Below are 26096 nucleotides of genomic sequence, written 5' to 3' on the forward strand. Positions count from 1 at the left end.
CACATCCAAAACACCTTCCCCCAAAGATAAAGGGCTTGGAGGCTGGCCCGATACCCAAGAGTATTCTTTTCCCCATTTACTGGCCTGTGGTACATTGCTCGTTCAGCTGCAGCGTGCCACTGGCCAACTGTCAGCACACACCCTCGCACACTTATAAACCTCGCTCTGCCGCAGACGGGGAGTGTGTCACAGGGACGCTGAAGGGAGAAAGGATGCAGCTCGACTCCAGGCCGTCTCTGCTGCTGCTGCTGCTGCTGCTTCTTCTTCTCAACCAGGTCTGTGTGTGTCTTCCAGGGGCCAACCTCACCTCCAACCTGGACCGCATTAAGATTATCTTCACACCTATGCTGTGCCGCAGGGTGTGCAGTGGCGGCCGCTGCTACAACAGCTGTGAGAAGGGAGACATCACCACGGTCTACAGCGAGAACTCACAACAGCTACTGCAGCCAAAGAACCAGGGCTTCCGACTCTGTGAGTGCCGACCTCAGGCCCTCTGATTAGCATTAACGCTCATCGTTCTTCTCTGCCTGCTTTTCTCTCTTCTCTCTTGTCCCTGAATTTCTCTTCTCTCCCCTCTCAGTGTCTCTTTTGCTTACTTTCTGATTCTCACACACGTTCCCTGTGTCTCCATTCTAGTATCTCAGTCCGTTTTTATGGGGTGAGCTTGACAAAATGGGTTCCCAGTGGCATGCTGTCCGCACTGAATACCAAGCTCAGAGAGGAGGCAGAGTGCTGTAGATTAAAGCTGAGAGCTCTGCTTAAAAAACCCTCACTGTCAAAGGCAAAGAGAGACAGAGAAAGCAGGAGAGACGGGGGCCGAGCAGATTAAAAGCGGGCTCTGTAAAAGGGGGCTAATCTCCCCTCGTACACACACACGTGGAGCTGGTGGTCCCACGCTCCCAACACTTAGCCCCATCTCTTTGCGGTTTACACCTCGCGGTTGGCCCCGCCGTTAACCATTTAACATGCTCCCTGGGAGAGCAGGAACGAATGAAAGAGGAGAGGGAGAGGCAGAAAGAGAGAAAGAGTAGCAGCATGAACAGGATTTTATAGGGATTACATTAAACCTGCCATTTATCCACAGGGCTTTGCTCCAAATTCACACAGGAGTGTCCATGGGAAGGGAGGGGGCGGTCAATGCCAAGGGGAGGGTCGTACCCCACATGTTTTTTAGTTTTCTCATCAGTTTCAAAGGTCCGGCTAAGACTAAGGCTAATTAATACTTGTGGATTAGAGGTGAAGGGTGCACATACCACACACATACATATATACAGTAGGTCCTCTCCTGTTGCAGCTCACAAACAAAGACATGTAACCTTCACCTAAATGCACTGAGGTCTACCGCGAGGACCAAGCTAATTTGTGAAGATATAAACAGCCTTGATGTTGCAGATTTATGATCCCATTAATGGGGTTTTGGAGCGTAGTGTAGATATTCCAAACACTTCAGCGTCCTGGCAAAAGGTCCTCAGCGGTTTGTTTTTATGCCCCACTTTTATTCTCCAGAGATCTCCCTTCATTCTGTTAAGGCATGTGTTAAAGAGCATGTTAAAAAGAGATTGCTTTCCATTTAGGCTTGCATCCTGTTATTGCTCGGGTGTGCGTGTTCGTCCAGGAATGTCAAGTGGACAGCAAACGGTTATCTCATGCTGTTGTTATGTTGCCTACATGGTGCAGTAAAATCTGGCTGGTTAATTATAATAGGCCTCTGTTTTTATACACACCCTATATACAACGCTTACTTTAAAGCCTGGTATTAGATTGGGTAGAAGTTTGTTTATTGAGTGAGAAGTGTGTGTGTGTGTGTGTGTGTGTGTGTGTGTGTGTGTGTGTGTGTGTGTGTGTGTGTGTGTGTGTGTGTGTGTGTGTGTGTGTGTGTGTGTGTGTGTCTGGTTAGTTGTTTAGAGGTTGTTAAATGGTCGGACAGATAGGCAGACGGGGAGTGTGTTGTGCAGAGTTGACAGTGGGATGTTGTCTAAGAATAGTTCCTGCCCCATGCCGGTTGGGGACCGGCTTAACACAGACCAGTGCAGACATGCATCCCACATTGAGAGGTTTTAATAGCCTCCTTGAGTTGATAATTTAGCCAGCATGTCAAATCACAGGAGGCCTTCCTGTGTGTCTGGACACCAACGCTGGGCCGCTCTCCGTCTGTGTGTCTCTCCCCTTCTTTTTCCCCTCGTTCCTGTCTTTTTTTCTGTTTTCGATCTATTGCAGTAACATTCTCCTCTCCTAATCCCCTTCATTCTCTATCTGTTACTCTTCTCTTCCTCTTCCAATCCTCCCTCTCTTCCACTTACAGTCTCACTGTTGTTAATGCTATGTGACAGGGAGCTCATTCCCGACATGCCATCGAGACTGTCCAGCGTCTCTCTGTTCCCTGTTTGCGCCCTGTTACTGTGTTTCATGTCTTTATCAATGAGATGGAGAGGATGCAGCTCTGAGCATGTTTCCATGACCAGCATCTTCTTTCATCCATCAGGACGCGGGCTGTCCATGTCTTTAACTGTCTTGCAAAACAGTTTCTTATATTTCTGATATGTGGTACTGCCAAGCCAGAACCAGCTTCACTTTTTCATCCTTTGCGCCCCAGAATAATTCTGTATTTGTCATGGATGGACAGTTTTTTTTTTTTTCATTTGAAAGTCTTTGATGTTTTGAGTTAGGAGAGGTCAGGTCAGAACGAATCTGTAGATGGGAGGGGGCTCAGGTATGTCGGGTGCTGGGCTGGCACCCATCCCTTATGCCAGAAGATAAGGCCAATGAAAGGGCTGTGGAAGCAGCACTGTCAAACACCATCTGGTCACGGCTGGCCTTTCCTCTTTTTCTCTCCATGGTAAATTGCAAACTATAAATCAAATTGTAGACAAAGCACGTTTTGTGATCTAATTTACTTGGACGAAACCAGTTGTTCTCCCTTGAAAATATGTACAAAATTTGACAGTTAAATTCTCTTTTTTTTTCCTCCCTCTGCCAGCCAAGTGCATGCTCCATACACACATCCATGCACTTGCTATTTCCTCTGAATTATTACAGAATGAATCATTCATCATCACTCCTCACCCTGCACAGGAGTATGTAATTACTGACATGAGGCAAAACATGCCATTGAAGGAGGCACAGCATGAGGGGCAGTGCCCTCGGGACAAAGTTTGCAATTTCATAAACATCATGTGGCTCGAGGTGTCTGGTTGTGCCAAAGTAGAGAACAGCATGAGCATTACGGACCGTTTGCAAACAAAGCTCGTCCGCAGGAAGCCCAAGCACATGCCCTTCCTATTAGGACTACTCCTTCTGTTTCTTATTACCAGATCCTTGTGTGTGAGGAGGCATGATGCTGTGCAATTAAATGCGGCGTGGTGTGTATGCTGAAGAATCTCTCACATGTAACTTTTTTCTCTTTACCTCTGACACACCCACCCCTCTCCCTCACTTCTTGCAGTCTTCTGTCAGATCCCCTGTCTTAACGGAGGCCGGTGCATCGGCAGGGACCACTGCTGGTGTCCATCAAACTCAACAGGGAAGTTTTGCCACCTGCCAGCCCCGCCTCCTGCCAGGCCCACCCCACACAGCCACAAGGATGGCGGCCATCAGGGACCAAAATCTCCATCCCACTCCATGTACACCTTACCACTGTCCAACCAGCAAGGTAATCACTCAAGGTGTGACCAATGAGAGGACAGACCTCCAACTAGAAATTAATTTTGGAGGTCATACTCTATTTTGAGTAAAATATCTAATGGATGACTCAGTAGAAGCCCTTATATTGTTCTCACACAGAAGAGGATATTAGAAACAGAGCAGATCGGCGTCATGAATTTACGCAAATATAAAAGAGAACTCACTTTATATCTCTCTTGGTACCATTTCTCTCATTCCCTCCTCATGGCTCTTTCAGTATCAAACTCTGACAAACAGTAAGTAAAAGCAGAAGTTCTGTCTGATATTTCTGCCCTCTATTCGGAAATAAATTTCATGACTAATAACAATTAAATGACATCAGTCCGATGTCTGTGTTGTTATGTCACAACAAGGAAATGATCCGTCCTGTTTTCTGTGCTTTATATACAGTCGGACACAGTTTTAAGTCGGGGACTCTTGACAAAGTCTGCGTTTTCTCCGTAGACCCTGCCGTCTGTCTGAGACTGTGATTAATGAGCACTCATCAGGATTCTGGGAAAAAACCTTGGCACTCCCTGAAGATAGATGCTTCCCCTCTGTCAGAAGGACAAAAGAGCCTATTCTCCAGATTGCAACAGCGTTTCAACTCTTCAGAAAAATCTGTTTTTAGTCAATAAAATGATTTGATTTAAACCAGACAATCTAACGCTCATCGTGATGTTGTTGTTTTGTAGTATCTAAATAGCATCTTCGCTGCCGGGAATTCCCAGTATGCCCCAGATCTCATAACACGATGATGAAGCAAGTGTTTTCTGAACAAGTTTGTGGAAGATGTTAGCTGATAGTATGTATATGCAGCTTTTATCCCTCGGCTGCGGATGCTTCCACTTACATCGTTCAAAATCGGAAACTATAAACTATGTACTATATCGTATTAACTCTGGTTCTGTCCTCTCGCAGTGTCGTTCCACCCATCCTTGGTGAACGTTCACATCCAGCACCCTCCATATGCCGAGGTCCAGGTCCACCAAGTAGCTCGAGTCCAGCCTGGGCAGAGACCAGCCACCACCGAGGGGGCTCACTCGGTCCAGCAGCGCTCCCAGCCCGGGAACGAGCATGAACACACCCATGAGCACAGCAGCAGACAACCACACACCAATGGGAATGGGAACGGACACGCCACAACGCACGTCCGTCAGAATGGACATGTCGGAAGATGCTTTCAGGAGACAGTAGATGGACAGGTACTGTGATAAGTTGTTAAAACATAAACATGATCCAAGCCACATGGGATATCGTAGTCAAGGCGTTAAAACGCAGGTGCCATTGTGTTCCTATTCCTTCACCTTCTCTGATAGCATGCTGTCTAAAGCAGGAAGTGAGCCTGTCGCAATGATTTCTCTAATGTCAAGGATTTATGAGCTCTGGCCACACTGGTCATCTCATGTTCCAGAAACTCCCCCAACAAAAGGCATGTTTTGAGACTGGATGCATTCAGAGCACAAAGGTTAAGCTTGAAATCCTGCCCATGTGGTCCTCTCTTTCTGGCTCAAACGGGGAGATGTTTCATGGTGCGTATGCATGCGCTGTGGTACGCACTGCAGATTTACTGTGCTGGGTAAAGCACGGATGTCAAAACAGTCATGCGTCGAAGAGAAGTAAGGAAAGGGAGGGACTTAAATGGCATCTGTTTGCTTAGTTATCATGGAATCTTAACCTCTAGATTTACAACGCAAGCAAAAAAAAAAAAAGTGTTTGTTTCTGCTGATGTGCAGTTCCCATTTTCTCTACCCTGGGTTTAATAGGGAGGTTGTAATTAAACACGCTAGTCACAATGTCAAAGAGGAACACAACTTCAGCACAAAAGGAGCATGGAAAAACTTTAGTCTCCATTTTTTCCCCTTTTTTCCTGCCAGAATGCCAGTATTCACCAGAACAAATCTCCTCTCTTAAGTTTCATCTCTATTGGCCACAAATCCAATAAGTACAATTTGATAGGAATCTCCCTTCACAATTAACCAAGTGCCTTATTGAGGCACACCCACGAGATTCATAGTTGTTCTTAGGAGTCAGTGTTTGTCCTCCTCCAACTAAATAGTCTCAGATGTGTCTGGTTCACTCTGTCTTTGCAGATAGGTGTACACCCACACCCACACACACTCTGACACGAACACTCTCAGCACCCTTGCCAGCGTGCACACACACATACTTGCACACAAACAAGCGTGCATGCACAAACACATAACACTCATTCTCAAAACTTGTTTTGTAGATTTAACACAGATGTGTGTTGTTGTAGTGTGGCAAGCCTCTGCCAGGCCTGACCAAACAGGATGATTGCTGTGGAAGTGTTGGCGCCTCCTGGGGTCTAAACAAGTGCCAAAAGTGTCCAACCAAACCAGGTAAGACCTCCTCAGTAAAGCCGTCAAGCAATTTTTTCTTCCACTCTGTTCCATTATATACTTAAATCTAATCTGTTCTGATTCCGTTGGTATAATTCCCTGTTATGTCATCGCTGTTGATCTACTGTGCACATTGGTTAAAAAAAAAAAAAAAAATCAAGATGCAACTCGGCTCTACTTTTATTCCAAGGTAGACTTTCTCACTCCGACTTTTGAATATGAAGGTGTTCACCGAGTGATGCCTTTTTATGCTCCTCAGCAGCCACTGTTTACGCTTGGTGGATTTTTATCACAGGCCTAAACAGCACTGATGACTGATGATGATTAACACGTAGCAGTCTTCATCAAATTCCTTTCGGGGTGGTTGCGTGGCTCGCCCACGCATCCCAGTTGTTAAAATGAGGCTGTTTTCGCTTCCATAAAACCAAAACCGTAGAAGCAAATGAAAACACATTTCACATGAAGATGAGAGCTTAGCAGGCGTGCCACCCACCCTGCGGACAGAGCAGAGCCAACGTGGCCTTGAAAGAGTGAGGAAATGAGCCGCCGTGGTTCAGCTACTTCCCAACCAGAGCTGCGGTAGGTTTGAGAAACTGCAGCAGGGTGTTTGGATGCCGGCTGGCAGGGTGGGCGTTGACACCGTCCACTCACTCGGCCTGACAGCTCTGTGTGGTATTTCCAGGGTGTGATTTTGTCCCTGCGCTGGTCTAGGCCTCGTGTGTCGCAGCCTGAGTGGTGGCACATGAGTTATTTCCCAGCACTCTTAATCACATTGCATCCATGCCCGCAGATGGCAGTTGGCTTTTAGAGCGCGTGTGACCTGTTTAATGTCTGACCGGTCTGACCATAATCAGAAGCAGACATCATCCCCCTTTCTCCTCCATCGATAATAGATGTCGATCCATTCTTTTCTCTCCCAGTCTCCCATCTCCTCCGGCATGCCAGATTCTCGCTCTTCCTAAGTCCCCGGCATGATCACTGTTGGCTCCCAGATGTTCTCCTCTGCTCCCTCCTTTGAAGTTTGGGGGAGAAACCGAGTGAAGACCCAGTTTGCTCATTTTTGTGGCTGTTTTCGGGGGCCAGCTTACTGAAGGCCAGAGCCACACGCAGGCAGAGAGGAATGGATAGAGAGAGGTAAAAAAGTCCAAATGAAGTCATGTACAAGTGTCCCAGAAGTCTCGGAGAGAAGTTTAATGAGAAAAATACTTTAAATTCCTCCAGAGTGTTATTGTTCGCACTTGGCTTTATCTTGAAGCCACATTCCTCCCGTACTGGCCTAGGTGTACACTTTTTCATGTGCTTGACAGGAATGATATGCAACCCGGAGACAACAGCCCCTGAAAAATGAGGTTGCTCTTTTTACTTCACAGTGAATGAGTCAGTTGTCGGCTTGCAGTGTGGAGAGAGAAGTCATCGAGCTTTATAACAGTCTCCTGTGTGTCTTGTTGAGTATGTGATAATGATGTCATGAAAGTCCAGTTTGTATTTAGGCTTGCACTGCTACCATTGGTCAGTTTATAGCTGGTTACAAAGAGAGCAAGGCTTGCTACTTCATTTTTTTATGGTTTCTACAGAGAATGCCAGTATGACCACAGTTTAATGGGGCTCTGTTGCAGACGGGAAGCACAAACTAAAACTTTGCTCGCTGCGTTAACATCACTGTCAGTACATTTGCATCAGCCGCACTTGATACAGGGACATATTGCTACTGTTCCAGTCTTTGAACCAGCTGATGTGCAGCTGATGACATTAATATGGCAGTATATTATTTATTACTATACACCAAGGGGTTTATGTTGCTGTTGTGGCAATAAGGAGGGATATTGTGTTTGTGTGCATGTGCATGTGAAGGAGGGCTGACGTTATGGAGGCATGAATACCAGTTTGTCCCATCTCAGTGGGAGATGAAGCCTTTAGGAGCCAGTGCCTTTAAAAGTTGCATGCTGAGGATTCCTGGACCGTAATGAGATCCAGATCAACCAACTCTATCCCTCTGGTTCTGATGATGAGGTTTAGTAACTACACAGCCTTTCACTCAGTTTGGATTTCAAACCTGATTATTGCACTGCAATTTCTATAACAGTATAGAGGTGGTCGAAACTGTCCTGCGGTATGAGAACTAACCATTGACTAATGGAGCAAAGTGAGAATGAATATCGGCGAGTTGGGGAGGGGATGATGTTCCAAAAGTTTGTTTGTTATGTTTCCAAAAGTCCTATTAAGCACTGTTCAGACCAAAGATTCATCCCGTGAGGAGACGCTTTTAAAACAAAAGGAGGGAAAACTGGCCCGCGTCAGCTCGACTCAAATGTTGATGTTGTCGTGTTGTCGCCTGCGACTCAGCTTGTCAAGTCACAAGTGGGCAGTTTATTAGAGGAGACACCAACTCCTCTGAACGACAAAACTGCTCCGGAAAAGGAGGGGAGAAATTGACATAACGGAGGAAATCTCCTGTCTCAAGCATACAAGCTCAAGCTCCCTCGGTATTGGGTTTAAGCACTCATGGACAGCTCCAAATTCTCGTCTCTCTCGTTTTTTTTTTTCGAATGACTTCGCTGTTTCGTCACAACTAAAAATGCAACTGCTGCAGATAGCTCACTATCACTGTCCTCGTGCTTGTGTTAACACGCTACAAATTATAAAAAAATCTACAAAAAAAAACAAACAGAAAAGCCGGCAGTTAAAACAGATCTACAGAGTCGTTGCTATGGAGATGTCACACCGCCTCGTCTGTTGCTTTGGTGTAAACTGTCACATTGCAGAGTGTTGTAGACTAGTGAATCGCAAGTAGCTGCGAGTTTCAAATCATTTCATCTCGAATCTTTGGTCCAAACTGGGCCTTCGAAGCACATCACAGAATCTGGATCCACTATGACATCATGAGGAATTGTATCCTTAGAAAGCAAGGAGTCAGTTGTTCGTCCAACTGTGGGCTTTTCTTACGAATATATTTCTGTCAGTAAAGTAATCAAAAGTTCCTGAAGCTAAGCGAAGGTGAGTTGCTGTGGCCCGACTCTGACCCATACTGTAGCGTTAACAGTACTGGCAGCTCCTCCCTCTCTGTGCGTTTCACAGCTAATGGAATTTCACAAGCCGTTTGTCTCCCCATCTGTCATTGATGGGCAGCCTCCCTCTCTGTGACTCTCCCCGTCAGCGATGCTGGGAGGCTTCCCAAGGAGCCAGAGCAGACGTCCCCAGGGCCCAAAGTAAACACCACACCCACAGGAGCCTTGGCTTCCTCTAACTCTACCTCCCCGGGTCATTGAGGTCATGTGTGTCTCTGTGTAATTAGGACACTATTCTTCACGAGTTTTAAATCAGTAAAGTCAGATGAGGCAAAGGAGGGGGCCCGCAGAGCTCCACGACTTCTACATCTTCCCACATGAACTCATCCCTCCCGAATCTCCCAGCTATTCCCGAGACATTTCATCTGACATCCACAGAGAGGCCTGTGCTTCTTGCCTTTTATTAGCACTGATCAAACATGAAAACTTGTTAATGACCAATGAGAACCAGAGATGCAATGACTTTGCCTCATGAACAGGCAGCAACAGAACAGATGCACTGGAACGTCTCCACAGCAGCTTCACATGGTGACTGGATAGAGACATCACATCTGTGACAGCATTTGATTTATCGATGTTGACTTAGTGTTATCCCGTCACAACCCGAATGATGGAATCTATTAGCCGGGCAGTAGTGTGCCTAATCAGGGCTGAGCAGACCTAACCACCACCAGAAATATATCCTAGTTGGAGGCAGATGGATATGAAATTTGTGATGGATTTCTTAATTGCTAAGTTAAGCATATTTTCTTATTGGGAATGTACCGTGGCATGCCTTCTTCTGGAACGAGCCCAGATGGTTAATACTCAACAGTGAATTGGAGATTGTAGAGGAATGTGGGTCTGTTTCAAATGTGTTTGATGCGGGTAACGCTGCCATCAACATCTTGGAGAAGGGCGTGAAGCAAAATTGTCAAACTAAAAACAGAGATATAAAATGCATACTTTCATGAATAGAAACAACGGAAAGTGTGTTTTGCGTAAAGATTTGATGTAGCAGAAAAATTAAATAAGCTCCTCATCAAAGCCTTTTTGAAGCTGCTTCACATGTGCCGAGGGACGGTTGTGTTAAAGCAGTGTGATACAGATATACTGCCAAGACTGCTAATGATTGAGCAACTGCAGTATCTTGTAGCTTTTACACTGGTTTTGTGTGTTCATGTGTGTGTCAGCAGGAAGATGGATGGATATTGGTCCCATGTGTCCGAGCTGATTAGCCTTAGCTACACAAGCAGGGACACGTTATTTACAGGATATGTGTGATATGGACCGTGCCAGATTGGCAAGTGTGGCGTGTGCCAAGGAGACGTTCTGTTTCGAAAGAAAATGACTTCCCTTTTGAGCTGTTTTCTCCAATCAAGCTTTGGCTCAGAGACCTCGAAGAGATGGCTTTGCCATTGAAGAGACTCAAGAGACCTGAAATGGTGATTAAAGAGACCTCTTTGCTCCTGGTCTTCTCTCAGCGGCACCAGTTTGTCCTGTGGCAGCATGTCAGAAAGTAAATTGCTGGGAAGGATCCCGCGGAAGTCTTTGGCTTTGGTGTTGCTTGTTTTCCTAAAGAGCGGCCCCCAATGGAATGGAAAGGAAGACTGTCTCCTGTGTGTGTCCTGTGGATGGCATCCATCCCTCCTCTCTTATGTCTCCGACACATTCTCAGGTTTTCCACCCGGTTAAGTAGAGAAGCCCAACGCTGAGGTTGCCTCCCAGGCAACTCCCTGGAGAAGCTGGCGAGGGGCACCGAAGGGCCTTGTGATTGATGGACCAGACCACTTAATCGTCTTAGAAGAACAGCCTGCAGGCCGGGTGGTCTACAGAGTGATTGTACAAAAATTTTGCAATTAAAGATTTCTGTACAGCTGAGGAACCCAACTGACTCTAAACTCTCCTCTGCCTCTGTTTCTCTTTTCCTACTTTCTGATTTTGCATGAGCTGTCTTTTCATTTGAATACCCAGCAGAGCAAATTTAACTTTCATATCAAAAAAGAGACTTAAGGGATTCACTCAGATTTCAGTTAGAACCGCATCAGCCTCCAGGACACTTTAAGGAATTTGAATTATACTATCAGATTGGGGAATTTCAGCAAATATTATTGAATGACTGCCAGTGGAATGCACAACACAATTGAATGGAGGCGGACAATAAATTAGTGAGGGGTGACAAAGTCTTTTGTTGAGCAGGGCAAAATGGATAGACGACAATTGGAAGGTTTTTGTCTGTAGGCTCTGTGGATACAGACAAGTCTGTCTCTACAGTCTTTGTAACCAAGGGTGACACTAATGATGCGCAGCTTGAGCTCACTCTTGCAAGCCACTGCCTGTGTAGCCCTATATTTTCTACACAAATGATTGTAGCAGCAAGCATGGGAACTGGCAAGTCCTTAACTCCTCTAAGGACACCATCATTGTTTGCTTATTTTGTAAAAATGAAAATTACATTTCCAAATTGTCTCTGATTTTTAAGTCTCAGTGATGAGTGTCTTTCCTTGAGGTAAATAATCAGAAGGTGCAGCAGCAGGACTCAACTACAGCAGTTTATCTTTAGCTTTGCTCCAGTATTGTTTTTAATCAAATGCCCAAAACCCTCTGTATACTATAATAACAGCAGGCAATCAGTAATTAGGCAAGTCGTTGTCAACCTCTGTATGCCGAGTTTCAGCAGCTGTTTTTTTTAATTTATTTTTTTTAAGTTAAATCGCTCTGAGGGAACAATAAACCTCTATTGAAATGAACTCTGATAGTAAGCATTTTTAGATCCAGGGCGGACATTAGGGAGAGTACAACCTGCCAAATTAGATCCTTTTTGCAAATAAAGTTTTATGAACATATACAGTAAATGTGTCTGGTACATATGGAATCATTATGTTTTAGGGCTACTCAAGACTTACGTAACTTCTGTACCTTTTCTCTGAAGCCATTTTAACACATTTGACGTGAAGTGTCTCAGAGATTCATGTTGGAGCGGTTACCGGCTGCAGAAGTCTTCTTCTTCCCGCTAATAAGCTTTATTGAGACTCCTGGACCTCCCCCACTGGGCTTTCCTTGGCATGTGCGCCCTGCTGTCACTCAGGCCAGACTTTCCCTGATCCCAGCGCTGCAGGAGGACGTGCCCGCCGCCCTACCACAACAGCTCATTACTCAGAAAGTTTGGAGGGGGATTAGGAGGGTGTGGAGGAAGATGAGGAGGTGGGCAGACTGGAACAGGGGCGTCGCTCTGACACAGTTCCCCCCTTTTTCTCGTTGCCCCCTTCATGCTGACCCACTTCTGCTCTGTCAACCCTCAGGTACATTGACCCTGCCTGGTCGACTGGATCACAGCAGGACCAAAACAAACCTCAGCCTTCAGACCTTGTTCCCAGAAAACCTCCATGCGACACAAATTCCAGTCACTCCTGGGAAAATGACACAAACTCATGACTGATTGCTGTTGTTGTTTTTTTTATGGTTGACAGGAATACCGTGTTGATATTTTAAACCTCAAACAACACAGTATGTAATTCTTTACAGTTAACTTTACAGAACATTAATGACTGAGCTTCTGAGCTGTTTAAGTACTTGGGCCCATCTGAGCACTTTTGGGCGTGTTCGTCTTAAAATGAGGTGCGATCAGCCATGTTGGCGCATTGCGATCTTGAAGAAAGCTTTTAATGGGAATGAGACACAGGCCTGTCAATCAAACAAAAACACAGCTTTTTGGAGCTTGAAGATACGTCGACTTTTACATACAGTCTATGTGCCCTACGTTGAGCAGATTATCTGCCGTTAAAATAGCAAAAGTGGATTCGAAGACGCCATAATGCACTTCAGACCGTGTGTTTAGATCATTAAAGTAGACCCCTGAATGTTTATGGTGTACTTTACTTTGGTTTGCATGAGCTGCGGTCACAAACACAATGAAATTACTTTTCTCTTTTTCCCAAAAACCTCTGCAAGGGGAAGAGATGTGTTGTCTTTGCTGGCAGGCGGCGATGCATTCGTTTCTGGCTCGAGTCACCTCTGTTTCACCTCTACGAGTCAAAGCAATGCATTAGTTTGTTGAAATAGTATTTTCTAATGCGATTGTGTGAGTCTGTTCTTCTTTTTTTGTGTGCGGGGAATTTCGCATACATGATTTCTCTCTCTTTTTGTTTTCACTCCCTTGACAATGACGTGAATAAAAAAGAATGTATACAGTACTGTATATTATATGCTTTCAATTATCAAATCCTGTTTCATAGTTTTTAACAGTAAAATTCCTATTCATGTTCATGACTTTAAAAAGCCCCCTTGAGTGGAGACATAAAAAAGTTTGTTGTACATATGTCACACAATTTTTTTTTTCCAAATCTTGGCAAAGGCAACACTTTTCCAGTGTGAAAATCAGAATCGCGGCTTTCTTGATTAGGAACTTTTGTGAAGAAAAGTTCTACCATCACGGCTCTGAGCTGTACGATTCTGTTGTGACTGTAATCTGAACAGACTATAACAGCGAGAAACGATTCCGTCATGCTAACATGCGTGTCATTATTCTTAACAGCTCTCCTCACCCAAACACACATTTTTCACTCCAAAATCAGAAGTTCGATCTTCTCCTTTCAACGTGATGTGCGGAGAAACCTGTCATCGCAGTTTATGTCATGGAAAGATCTGTTACCAATAATCGCTCTGTCTCTGCTGAGAAATGTATAGAAATTCAAACAAACTCGCTCTATCTCCCGTTCTGTCAAACACACAGACACACAGATTCAAACACAAGCAGACTTTCCTTCTGCCATATGATGGTCACATTGACCCTTGTGTACATTTAATGAAGCATGCAGGGGCTTGACTGGGTGCCGAATGAGTAATGACAGTCTGGCTGCACCGCAGCGTGAACAGACACACCGTATTATTTACTGCAACACTTCTGTGAACCTCTAACATACACACCTGAAGCACACACACCATATGATTTTTATTGCGTTGGCAAAACAAGCAAAAAGAAGTCTTGGCCAATCACTTTCCTGCGAGACGTACATTAATCGTCATTCCTAGTGTGCACAGTTAAAGCATTAGGCTCATGTTTAAGTAGATTTGCACTGTGGTTGGTGATGGAGGTCAGGGCTGTCACGTAGGCTTCCTCAACATATTTATGATATAAGCACTTCCTTCATCTGTCCCCGGGGGTTGAGGAGTTATAGGTAATATGATTATAAATGACGTCGAGTGTTATCCTTACATTCTGCTGGATGGCAGCGCTATCTTATAAATGTGGTTGATGGGGATCCATTTCCATGCACTCACTCTGGAGTCCCACGAGGCCCAGTTGTGGGTCCCCCGTCATTTTTCCCCTCGCCGAGATGCTCACATCTGTAAGTTATATGGTCCCCTCCAAAAGCGGCGCTCCTCTTCTCCCTCTGCGATGAATGCAACGCTTTGTGACAGAGAGGCACGGCTTTCGAAGATCACTCAGCTCCTCTAAAACGCTGCTTTCTCTTTCTGTTTGCAGCGTATGCGGTGATCGCAAATGGACAAGTGGAATGCTCCAAGGGTTTTAAAAGAATGAACCTCACACACTGTCAAGGTAAGCTCGAAAATACATTGAAGAAGTAGTTTTACTGGTTTCTGACTGGCATCGTGATTTAACCCTCTGCATATTTTAATGGGTAGTTTATCCATCACACAAACTATTAAAAATAATGTCGTGGATATGATAAAAACATACTACCCAGATGTTTCCATGCATACATACATCCCAGTGGACCTCTATAAAAGTACTACTCCTTGCTGTACATCTGGCTCCTATGGGAACCAGGTCAAGACTACAATTAGGCTTGGCCCAGGGTCAGAGTTCAGCAGCCAATAAGCACCTGGGGCTGCTGTTTTAATTGGTCTTGAGGTTGTGAGTAGAGAATGGTACAGCAGACCACTATCACATGGTAAATGTGGATCTTTGAGTATTTGTGAGGGAGTTTGTTGCTCTAAACTCCAAAATGCGACGGCTTCAGAAATTCAGTATGACCGCCTGCGTTCCCGACCAAAACAAATGCAACGTTCCTGGACATACACACTGTGTTTCCTCCACTGCAGCGTCCCATGGGGTGGCAATTTGTCAGCTGGCCGTCGGTTCAAGAGGAAATAACCACCCACAGTGTCAACTCTGTAGACGATCTCCTGCTGAAGAATTCGGACCATTTATATTTGTTGTTGGTGTTAGTACACAGCGTTGGAATTAATCGACACGAACAAATAAACTAGGCTGAAAGTCACCAGAAAAAATGCACAGCTTGATCTGCGCACAAGACTGACAACTGATGTTGACACGTCGAGTAACAAAATGCAGCTTTTCTGACAGTCTACTTGGAGCTGTGTCACTGACTTGATTAATAGTGTCATAATCCAAAGGCCAATGCTTACTGAAGCCTGGAGTATAACAACATAACGGTCCAGTGGACAGCTACCTCTATAACAGGCCTCGTCCACTGGTTCAGCAAGTTCAACGTGTTTCTCCGCAGAATTATTGGCTCATTGATGTTTTCAGGTAATGATTGAGTAGGGCAACATTTTTAATACAGCAAAGACTTGTGGACAAGGACGCACTTATTTTCCAATAATGTGTCAACCGGCCAACAAATGTGGAAATTTATCTTTCTATTATTCCTGCTTTTCTTTCATGATCGTTTCAAGATGTTTCTCTCTTTTTCAGTTGCTCCTTTTTTGAGTTCCAAAAAAGCAAAGCTGACAGTTACCCACAATATTTACTGGAGCGCTTTAAAGTCCCACTCAGCTGCTGCTCCATCCCCAAAAATGATTTCTAATTTCAGGTCTCGCACCAACTGCCAAGAAGGAGAAATCAGATTTTTCTGGGGTTTTGACATTATTATCAGGATGATGTCCAGCTCGCTCAACTCGCTCTTCTGAGCTGCTTGTGTTTTATTGGAACAGAGCGGCGCTTGTCTCATATTCTGCTTTAGGCCTGATTTAACGCTGACCCTTTCGGTCACCGACGTCCTCACTACAGGATGATAAGATGCCCCGTCAGAGCCATACTCACATCTTTGACTTCAGAGATAACTCCTTATCTTCAGAAGCTGCTTCTCAGAAATGAGGTCAGCTCAATTGGCCGTTTGTAACTGTGCTTGTTGGATGAAAGGCCCCACAGAGATGCATGTGCAGGCTCTGTTGTGGGTGGTAAACTGGTGGTGGGAGCAGGTCATATTACTCATACGCCACTTCAAAGAAGAGATGATGGAAGTCTTACATAACTCTTTTGACATTTTGAATTAAGTTAATAAAGGATGCTCACAATTTTAAAACACTGACATTTGACATTCATCATCTTGAATGCTGCCTGGGTCAACAGGTTAAGACTTCCATATATCAGTAGGAATGTGCCTGAGAAAACTTTCTTTTCCCAGTAATAACTTTGGCTATATTTGAGTGCATTCATTTCTCTAAATGGATGCATTCTGGCACCATAATCCATGTCTGGTTTGAGACTTCCAAAGAAGTCCTAAGGTACTATCTTTACCCATAACAGCCGATACATAATAAAGAGCGATGCTGCCAATTTACCATTAATATTTCTGCAGGTGTTTTATGTGAATCTTGGATTTTCCAGAAGTCAAGAGGAGCCAAGGTCGTGTAAGGTCGCAGCAGACTGTCATACATCATTATCTATCATTAGACTATAAAAACAACCTTGATGAAAGCTGTTGATACATGTGAGTTCTTACCACAAGCGCCATTTGTCAATGAGAGCAACCGAGCATGAATTCAAAATAGATGTTGAGATTAGTGCTGGTCATGACAGGTTGTCATGGAAGTCAGTTTCAATCCCAATCAACCCAGCAGCAGACTGTAACAATAGCACTAATCTGGGACTCTTACCGGACCATGGATTAAAGACCCCATGTGATGAAGGCTGAGCCCATCGCTGACCTGAACTCTGACCAGATGCTGCTGAAACCGAGTCACCGCAGTACCTGCAAACACAAGTTTGTTGTTCCAGAGCGTAAACTGAGAGTTTTGGTGTGACCAGGCATGGCATCTGCGGTATGCTTTATTGTCTTCACAGTCTGTGCCTCATCCTTACTCATCCAAACAGGTCGCTTTCGCTAACAGAAACACAGACTTGTTTATGTTGTCCTATGATAGAAGCTGCAGGCGTCATCATTGTAAGGGCTTCGCTTCAGAACTACGCAGAGATGGAAAAGTGCAAAGAGAAACGGAAAAACAACGGAGATAGAAAGGAAAAAAAAACAAACAAAAGGAACAATGAGGCATTCGTTGGATTTTTTTCAGTCCACAAAATCCATTTATAAACTCACTTTTTCCAGCAGGAAGCAAAACAACAAAACAAGAGCAGATTAATTAGAATTGGGAAAATCTGTGGTGGCAGGCTGTCGGGTTCCAGTCATCAAAGCAATGGGAAAAGACCTAATGGTGTACTCTTTGTTTAACATGGTAGAACAACAAACTTCTCCTGGTCCCAGTGTGATCGAATGACTAAGCGCCTCAGATATGTCCCCCTATGTTCCTGGCTGGCACTTGAACTGGCTCGCTCGCCTCCGTTTGGCTTTGTGACTCAGGAGCTGTTGGAGCAGAAGGCAGACTCCACAGGCCATTGTATCACTCCTAACACATGGAGGGAAAAACCTCTCCATGACTTACGCTTATTGACGTAGGCTGAGGATGCTGTGACCTTATTGGACACTCTAAAGGAAAGATGCCGAGGAAGATGCTAATCTAAAAAAGAATCGGTGATTTCTTGTAGGCATTTCTGCAACAAAATATTTCATACTCAAAAAGACACTGTATTTTTTAGTGTGTTTTGTTTTATGCTGGTCCAATTTATTGCTCATGTTTCCCTCTTGTCATCACTCCTCGCTTTTATTACAATTGTGTAACCTTTCCATGTTTCGTCACCCCTCAGCAGCGAATGGTTATGACAGCATGATCTATTGCGTTTTTTTGACAACGTTATAGTCGTAAATGATTTCTAAAAGACTTACATCATCTCTGCTGGTCTGCAGGCATGGAATCTTTGCATACTCAATGTAAAATGCAGTGCACTAAAGTTGATACTAATAAATGTACCAAGTTTGGTTCAGGAGTTCAGTGGCTGTTCCAAAATATTTTCTTTTAAGGGGAAAAACATGATCTCAAGTACTAGATATTGTGTGACTGACGAGCACCATATTTCACAGACATCAACGAGTGCCTGTTGCCTGGAATATGTAAGAACGCCGAATGTCTCAACACCAAAGGAAGCTACAGGTGCACATGTAAAACAGGCTTCATGTTGGACGCTGCCAGGAGCCACTGTGTCTGTAAGTGTGTTGAATTATAACGCATACAATTTAAAGCCACTTTCGTGTTTACTGTACTGGAATATGACGGATGTGTTGACTTCTCTTCCAGCGGACAAAGCGGTGTCTGACCAGAGGGACTCGTGCTACCGGTCAGTTTCAGCAGGCACATGCTCTCTGCCGCTCGCCAACCACCTCACCAAGCAGATATGCTGCTGCAGCCGGGTGGGCAAGGCCTGGGGCATCACGTGTGAGCGCTGTCCTCTTCCAGGATCAGGTACGGCCCCAAACGCTACCCTGCACTGCTGCTCAGTCCGTTCCGAAGAAGGATCCCGTACTCAATCTGCAGAACATCCATTTCTGGTTTTACTGCACTCGCTGAAAAACTCGGCGCCGGGTTAAATGTTTTTGCACATATAAAATGCCACATGTGATCATATGCAAGAGCTAGAAATGATAGTGAAAGCACAGGCAAAGAATATTTACCATTCGGTCTCTGGTCTGCTTTCTGCCAGGCGTGTAAAGCAGTTCAAAATAACCCGATGTGTTTGGAGTGGAAAAGGACCAGAAACATAACAGTTTTCATATTTTGGAGGCTACATAATAGTGGGAGTCAGGCTTGTGTTATCACTCCAACCCTCAGAGAGAAACCCCACTAATAGGCCGGCAAAGCTTCACAGCAGAAATACATAGCTTAGCCAAGTGAAACATGGGAAGTAGTTGTCATCTTTCCTTTTTTGCATCCTGATCTAATCTTCAAAGTCTCTGAGAGAAACAAGCTGGTTTTGTGGAGTGTCTGTACTGGCCAGTGATTCATGGGGATTGTCATAGATCAGATATCACAGACACCGACCTCCGTGTTGCGGCTCAGTCCGGACTGACACAGTACACAGACAAACAGCCTCTGATTATTATGGACGCTGGCTTTGGTATGGCTTGACAAGCCGTTCTGAACAAAGCAACCAGGCCCATTACTTGGGACCCGGTAACAGGAGCCCATTGAGCTTCGTTCCATATTTACTCCAGATCCTCTGATGTGGCTCCTGATCATATATAGGCCCATTTCCCTCCACTTTAAATTCATCATTCAGTAGCCTCTCATATCCACGTTTCCTGCATTTACAGCAACCACATATCTGTCATTACTCATATCTCTATTCCAGACTATTTTGGCGTAGACTTGCTGCTTTCAGGTCAGGTAGGGGACACGGCACTTTTCACTTGTAATGGATTCACCATCGCTGAGGTTTGTTGGACTCGGACACAAAGAGGTGCAGTCTCCCTCCTTTCATCTAGCCAGCCAATCCTCCATTAGCCTCTCACTCACACCTCTCTACACTAAAGAGTTCAAAGGTCAGTCAGTATTACATGATCCACTACTTCCCCCACTGGCATGGTTGTGTCTGTTTGTTTGAGTGTGCAGATACCCCCCCCCCCCCACACACACACACACACACACACCACCATCTTAGAAAATCCCCTCGCTGGTAGCCCCCTGTGACAGCTGCCACCGGCCTCACTCGCTCTGCAGCACAGAAACCCACTCTCCTCATTCACAGCACAGTGCAGCTCATCATAACAGAGATGTGATATGTCAGCGTTTAATGATATATTTATGTTTTCTCCCGCTTATTGTTTTTGCGCCTGTGTTTGCTCTCCCACAGACCACTTCAAGGAGATCTGCCCAGCCGGTCACGGATACACGTACTCGCGCTCCGACGTGCAGATTTCTTTCCGGCAGCTGGAGGACGATGAGCTGCAGAGAACAGGAGTGCAGTTGGAGGAGCAGAGCCCAGCTCACCCTCAGTTTCCATCCTCTCAGCCTTCACTGCCGCAGCCCAGCAGGCCTCACTACCCCAGCTACCCGCAGACACCACAGGCGCCCCAACACCCTCTGACTCCGCAGCATCCCTCCCATGCAGCCAGAGAAACACCCAGGCAGCCAGAGGGTGAGATGTTTGGTACATTCAAATGTTTAGTCTGAACGATAAAGAGATGAGTAGTTGTTGCTGCTGAATGCCCTGTACATATTCTGCACTCAGACCATGGAATTACCCAAACATGGGATTCACTTTACTGCTTGAATATTTTTACCATAAACAGTGCAGGGAAGCTGAATGATAACACGACAGGATTTTTTTTTTCCTACAGGATGTCAATGGATTACCACTTTTGTGAGAATCCAAACATCAACAGGAGATTTTGATCCCCATAAATAAATGCTTGATTCAACACTGAACACACTTTATTCCTGCCCCCCCACCCACCCACCCATCCGTCAAGACAAAACCCCTGTGAGCTTCACACATCTACATACATCTAAATCCTGTGGATTTTCTCTGAATGGATCTTCTTGATTTAATGCTTGTGAGATACTTTATTGGCAATGCCACGACATTTTGATTCATGTGAGACAATTTTACTGATATTGTGGGATTTTTGTCTTCATTATCAGAGATGCCTAGTTCCTTGTCTTTCTTTTCCCTGGCCACTTGTCTGCAACACTTCTCAGACACAACTTTTTTTTTTGTCTGGCTCAAAAAATATGTGTCGTCAGGTTTGTTTTACTAGATATAAAGACCTCCAAAGCTGCGGGTCAAGTGCCTAAAGGGAACATGGGTTTCGCTACTGACAAACATTTCCTCTTTTTTTTTTATGTCTTGTGGCAGATGTGGAAATTCTGAGCCCGGTAAGTTCTCCCTCCCTGTCAACCTCTTGGCACATGCTTTTGAAATGTTTTTCTTACAACGATACGCTCTAGGTATCTCAGCTGGGGGGTTTGTTATGATTATATAACTTATTCAGACCACATTTTGGTAGATACACGCACCTAATTAGCACAGAACTGACGTACTATATGAACGTGAATATGGTGATGAAAAATGTAACCCAAATCTTTTTCTGACAAGTAATATTTGCTTGTTCTCCAGCCAGCTGTTGTGACTGACTCACCACTGAAACATCCAGGTATTTTTTTTCTACTTGGCTTCACTCATGCAGATCACACAACACTGCTTGTTGAACAAGTGCCTCACCACTGTTGTTTAATCCCTGTTGCGGTTTGATTTGGCATCTCTAAGCTCGTGGGCCAATAGCGGTTTTTGGTCAGGCACAGACATGTGATGTGATTTCCAAAAATTGCTCCCACACAGCGGTGGCAGTCTCAATCCCCGTCTGCTTTGCCCTCACGCCAGGGAAAACATTGACGTTAAAGTCTGAAGGTTGACAACATTCAACGAGTCTACTCCATTTATTTCGGTCTTTGTAATGTTTTTAGCCTGAGGGAAAAAAGAGCATCTCGTATTTATATCGGTGAACAATAAATGGCAGCTGAGGCACTGGGGGTTGGGAAAACAAGCAGTGTCTTGTTTTTAGAGCCTGAGGCTGTGTGTTAGGTGGTTCTCTCATTTATACCTCATGATCCACTTTATTCCTCTTTTTAGAGACTTCTCCAGACTCCTCGAACTCCCCGAGCATCAACCTGAGTCCAGACTCAAGGGAAACAACCTCCATAGACTCAGGTACATTGAAAGTACCAGTACTGGAAAATATATCTATCGTCATAGGATACAACTGTAAGGTGAGCAAGGAGCTGTAGGACTACTTTACAAAAGAGCAGCACAGAGTTCAACTCCATTTTTTCTGCTCTCTGTCGATTGCTGGCCGACTCAAAAGGCATTTTTGCAGGCTTACCCAAAGTAAAGCCGGAGAGAGCTTTGTTTGACCCCTTTTTCTCAGAGCCAATTTGGCTTGAAGCTGCCGCGCTGCACAGAGGGTGAGAGGGCGAGAAACCAAGAGAGAGTGTGCCTCTTGGAAGGGGAAGCTATCCCGAGTGGACAAAAGCCAGAGCTCTGAAAAACAGAGAAAGAGCAGCACAGGGTGAAGGTGTGTTTGGGTGACAGATCCGGTGAGAGAAGGAACGACAGAGTGATTTAGGAAGTGAGAAGAATTTACAGTAATCCTATAGAGAGTGACAGGGTTTTTTTTGTGGTTTTTTTCTTAATAGCCGCCAAACTCCATGTCTCTGTTTTACCACACTCTTTTTGGATGGAAAAAGACAAGAACAAAACTAATGTCAGGCTCTACTGTGCATGACCTGTTTCTTGCTAAACCCTTTGTAACCACCTGTTAGAACACTACAGAGCTGTAAAACCCGTCTGCTCATCCAAGACTCCACCTATAAAACAGCAAGATGGGTTCCTCTGGAGAACAACATGTGTTACTGGAATGCACTTTTTGATTTTTTTTTTTTTTTTTACAGTGTCTATAATATTGTGTAACCGTAGGTCAGAAATATTCTCGTCTGCTCTCTGACTGTTCACGTCTTTTTGCCTTCTTATAGATATGGACAAGTGTGCCTCTATCCCGACTATATGTGGCCGTGGGAAATGTATTTCTGTGCAGACCGGCTACACGTGTCACTGTGAGCCAGGATTCAAGCTCAGTGCGCTGCAGACAAACTGCATTGGTAAGTAACAATGGGGAGTGAGAGATAGATGGAGCAAGACGGGGGGAGAACGAGGGGGTGCACATGCTGACACTATGGGCCACGGCGGCTCTGCCTATCATCAAGCAAGTCTTCAGCACCGGTCATTAAACAAGCACAGAAGCCTCGAGAAAGCAAGTGAGCCAAAATGAAAGGGATCCGTTTGTTTATGCTGACCTGTTCTGTGATGCCTGACAACAGCGTACAGGCCATCCAAAGAGCTGACACGATGCTGTGATCCCTTACCTCACAAAGGCCTTGGCCGCAGTCTCCGCTGCACTCGGCTGGGCTCAGGCCCATCACAGAGGAATGCCTGAGTCGCAGAGGGCCTCCAAAGTTTAGGGTTTTGAAAGTGTACGTGTCCCCTTGGTGGAACGCAACAGCAAATATGCTTCACTTTCTGTCTCCCATCAAAGATGTGAACGAGTGTGATGAGGACGCATGTGAAGGAAAGGGCCGCTGCATAAACAGCTACGGCTCCTACATGTGTCAGTGCCACAGCGGCTACAGCCAGGTGATCACTCAGAACAGGAAGTTCTGTCAAGGTGAGACACGGCCCAATCTAATCTTTCCAGTGGAAACACAGGCTGCTGTTAACTCTCTCTCTGTTAGAGACCTGCGAGTTCTAGTCTGTCAGCACCGTTCATTTAAAAAGCATCCTGGCCTAATTAATTCTGTGGAACACAACAGTCACTTTCTTTCCCGTTCTCCTTGGTTTTCATTCGCACTGGCAGACATTAATGAGTGCAGTATGCCCAACAAGTGCCAGAATGGTGAATGCGTCAACACAGAGGGATCTTACACCTGTGAATGCAACGGTGGCTACGCCAAGTCCTGGAGAGGCCTATGCGAAGGTGACTCGCACGCACGCACAATCATCTGCGCACACAGTGTCAAGTTCACATCTCACACAGCTCGATCCCAGCCAGACCTATTTGTTCGCTGCCATGAATTAATGTGTAAGCCCAGTAACAAAACCTTATTGTATTTTCCTACAGTCGAAGCCAGGAAGAAAGCTTTGCTCACTCCACGACAGAGGGATTGTTTGTGTTTATATATTAGCCTTTGTGGCTTTACGCCCTGCTTCCTCCATGAATGTTAGCAACATTGTCTTCGTAACAGTTTTTTCTAATGATATTTCCCTGTTTCCCCGTCTCCCTGAGCAGATACAGATGAGTGCAGCGATCCCAGCTCCTGTCCCAACGGTGTCTGCGTCAACACCCCCGGCTCCTTCCAGTGCCAAGACTGCGGCCCGGGATTCAGGCCTTTGAATGAAAGATGTGTGGGTAAGGCAACCTCACAGCCCATCACAGCCCCACCACCACTACCCAGAGTACTCAGGGTGTTTCCAACCACTGCATGGAAATAAGCTGAGTTTACCTCTTCCACTTTAAAAGCTTCCTGTATTAGGTAACATTTACCTACATGTAGCTGCTGTTTTCTCGGTTGGCATCACCAAAACCCCCCGAAAAAATACAAGGCGCCATGGCAACAGGCCGTACCGTTAAAGACCCGTTGACAGCTTATGATGCAGTACAGTTAACCAAATAGCATGAGCTGAATTAAACTTGCAGCGTTGCGGTTTTTCGCTCAAAGGGACACTGTGACTGCTGATGTGCATGAAAATTCTAAAATAAATTGTGTTTTTGCTTCAAAAGACTTTTATATTGGATGTTTTACGTCCTGCGTGGAGCACTTCTGGGCCCACATGACGGCTCAAAACCGCAGTGATGATGGCTATATTGCATGGACCATCACAAGTATCCAGCGTCTTTGTCCATTCAGCGTTTCCACGTCTGATATATCAGCTCCTCCGCCCAGCAGTCTCTTGCATATCCCCAATATTGTTTAAACACATTCACCGTGTTATTGCTGATCTTTTGATATCACTGGCCCCCGTAAAAAGATTGTTTATAATACTTCAATTTGGGAGAGTCCAAATATTTTCTCTTGGCCACAGTCTTGAACAAACAGTGTATTATTGTTGGAGAACTCTGGCCACTGTACTGTTGGACCCAGCAGAGGCCAGCGAGGCTTTATTACCACTGCTGGGCCCGGTGAGAGGACCGAGCTGTTACAAGGAGATGTATGAGAAGGTCAGAGGGTCAAATCCCCACTGTGAAGAGGTCCTGGCACACAAACAAATTTTCTCACCCACCCGTTATGTTGTCTGTGCTCCACTGTAAACCTTTCACTGCGGATGACTGGATTTGATGACACGAATGGTCGACAGACGACAGTTGGTGCGTGTTTTGTTTAAGCCAACACGCTAGCAGCTCTTAACCTGAACGTAGCCCTGTTACATAACAGCCCGACTGGTGTTACTTACCACATCCCCGCCATATGACCTTGCACCCCTCTAATTTGTTTGGAAACCTTAGCTCCTGGAGTGAGTATTCCAGAAATGTGAAAAGCTTACACAGCAAATGAATGATGGAAAATGTGCAAATTAGCTTTCGTCGTTCTTCTGAGTTCTTTATAATCGATTTCTCAGCGAGTCTGATGACTGATGCTCTTGTTTAAAGTCACCATTTCCTTGCCTCCAAAGAAAACACTACTTAAGCTACTTTCTGCTTGTCAGCCGTCTAAGATTATTCATTCTGTGTAAAATCCGTGGTGTATAAATAGTAACCTAGAGGAACTGTGTAAATGAGGGATAACACTGGAGGTCAATATTTTTACTCTTAACAGTCACACAGGCAGCCATAACAGGCCTGCAGTATACGTCTGGCGCTGTGGGAGTCGCATAAAACAGGCAGCGTTAGAGCTGGCGTTCCAGTATTTGCTTCAGTCAATTGACGGTAGCTCAGTACAGTAGTTTGGGCCCAATTGGCCGAATCGTGGATAAGCCTAATTGTTGGTGCGATAGAGAAAACAGCTCCATTCCCTTGCCAGCGCTTATTGAGGGAGGCCTGAGAGATGCCAGATGATTGCAGAAACAAAGCATCGGGCCACACTGACAGATGTCTGGCAATGCCCACGGCTGGCCGAACAAAACCCGGTCTGTGACTCTCCCGCAGTGTTTTCACTGTGTGCGCTCAGAATCACCTCAACAACGTCCTCCCTCTGACCACCATTCCCTTCCTCTGTCAATGTCTCCTTCACTTGCTCTCTCTCCACGCAAACTCACCGAACTTTAAAAAAAAAAAAAAAAAAAATGCCATTGTTAACACTTGGTAAATTCCACCATAAAACAATGTTTCGGCAGGAGGTTTTACACAAATGTGGTTCCTGGGTCAACTGTTCTGACTCATGG

The 26096-nt window shown here is 45.2% G+C and overlaps 1 protein-coding gene across 1 annotated transcript in view; it reads left to right on the plus strand.

Moving 5' to 3' along the window:
- LOC138632740 (latent-transforming growth factor beta-binding protein 2-like) overlaps positions 1-26096 on the plus strand; it is an 80805-nt gene that overhangs the window by 31573 nt on the left and 23136 nt on the right. Inside the window, exons 5-19 of the mRNA XM_069718527.1 lie at positions 295-471; positions 3443-3649; positions 4582-4865; positions 5921-6023; positions 14553-14627; positions 18253-18375; positions 18467-18631; positions 20019-20303; positions 21024-21043; positions 21285-21321; positions 21798-21875; positions 22697-22822; positions 23257-23385; positions 23575-23694; positions 24007-24126. Of these exons, the coding sequence (XP_069574628.1) occupies positions 295-471; positions 3443-3649; positions 4582-4865; positions 5921-6023; positions 14553-14627; positions 18253-18375; positions 18467-18631; positions 20019-20303; positions 21024-21043; positions 21285-21321; positions 21798-21875; positions 22697-22822; positions 23257-23385; positions 23575-23694; positions 24007-24126 (2049 nt within the window). The remainder of the gene's footprint in view (positions 1-294; positions 472-3442; positions 3650-4581; positions 4866-5920; positions 6024-14552; positions 14628-18252; positions 18376-18466; positions 18632-20018; positions 20304-21023; positions 21044-21284; positions 21322-21797; positions 21876-22696; positions 22823-23256; positions 23386-23574; positions 23695-24006; positions 24127-26096) is intronic.

This window comes from Brachyistius frenatus, unplaced genomic scaffold, assembly GCF_029030835.1.
Source record: "Brachyistius frenatus isolate BFR_SWC_R1_liver_20210118 unplaced genomic scaffold, ASM2903083v1 Contig_193, whole genome shotgun sequence".
NCBI classification, from domain to species: Eukaryota; Metazoa; Chordata; class Actinopteri; family Embiotocidae; genus Brachyistius; species Brachyistius frenatus.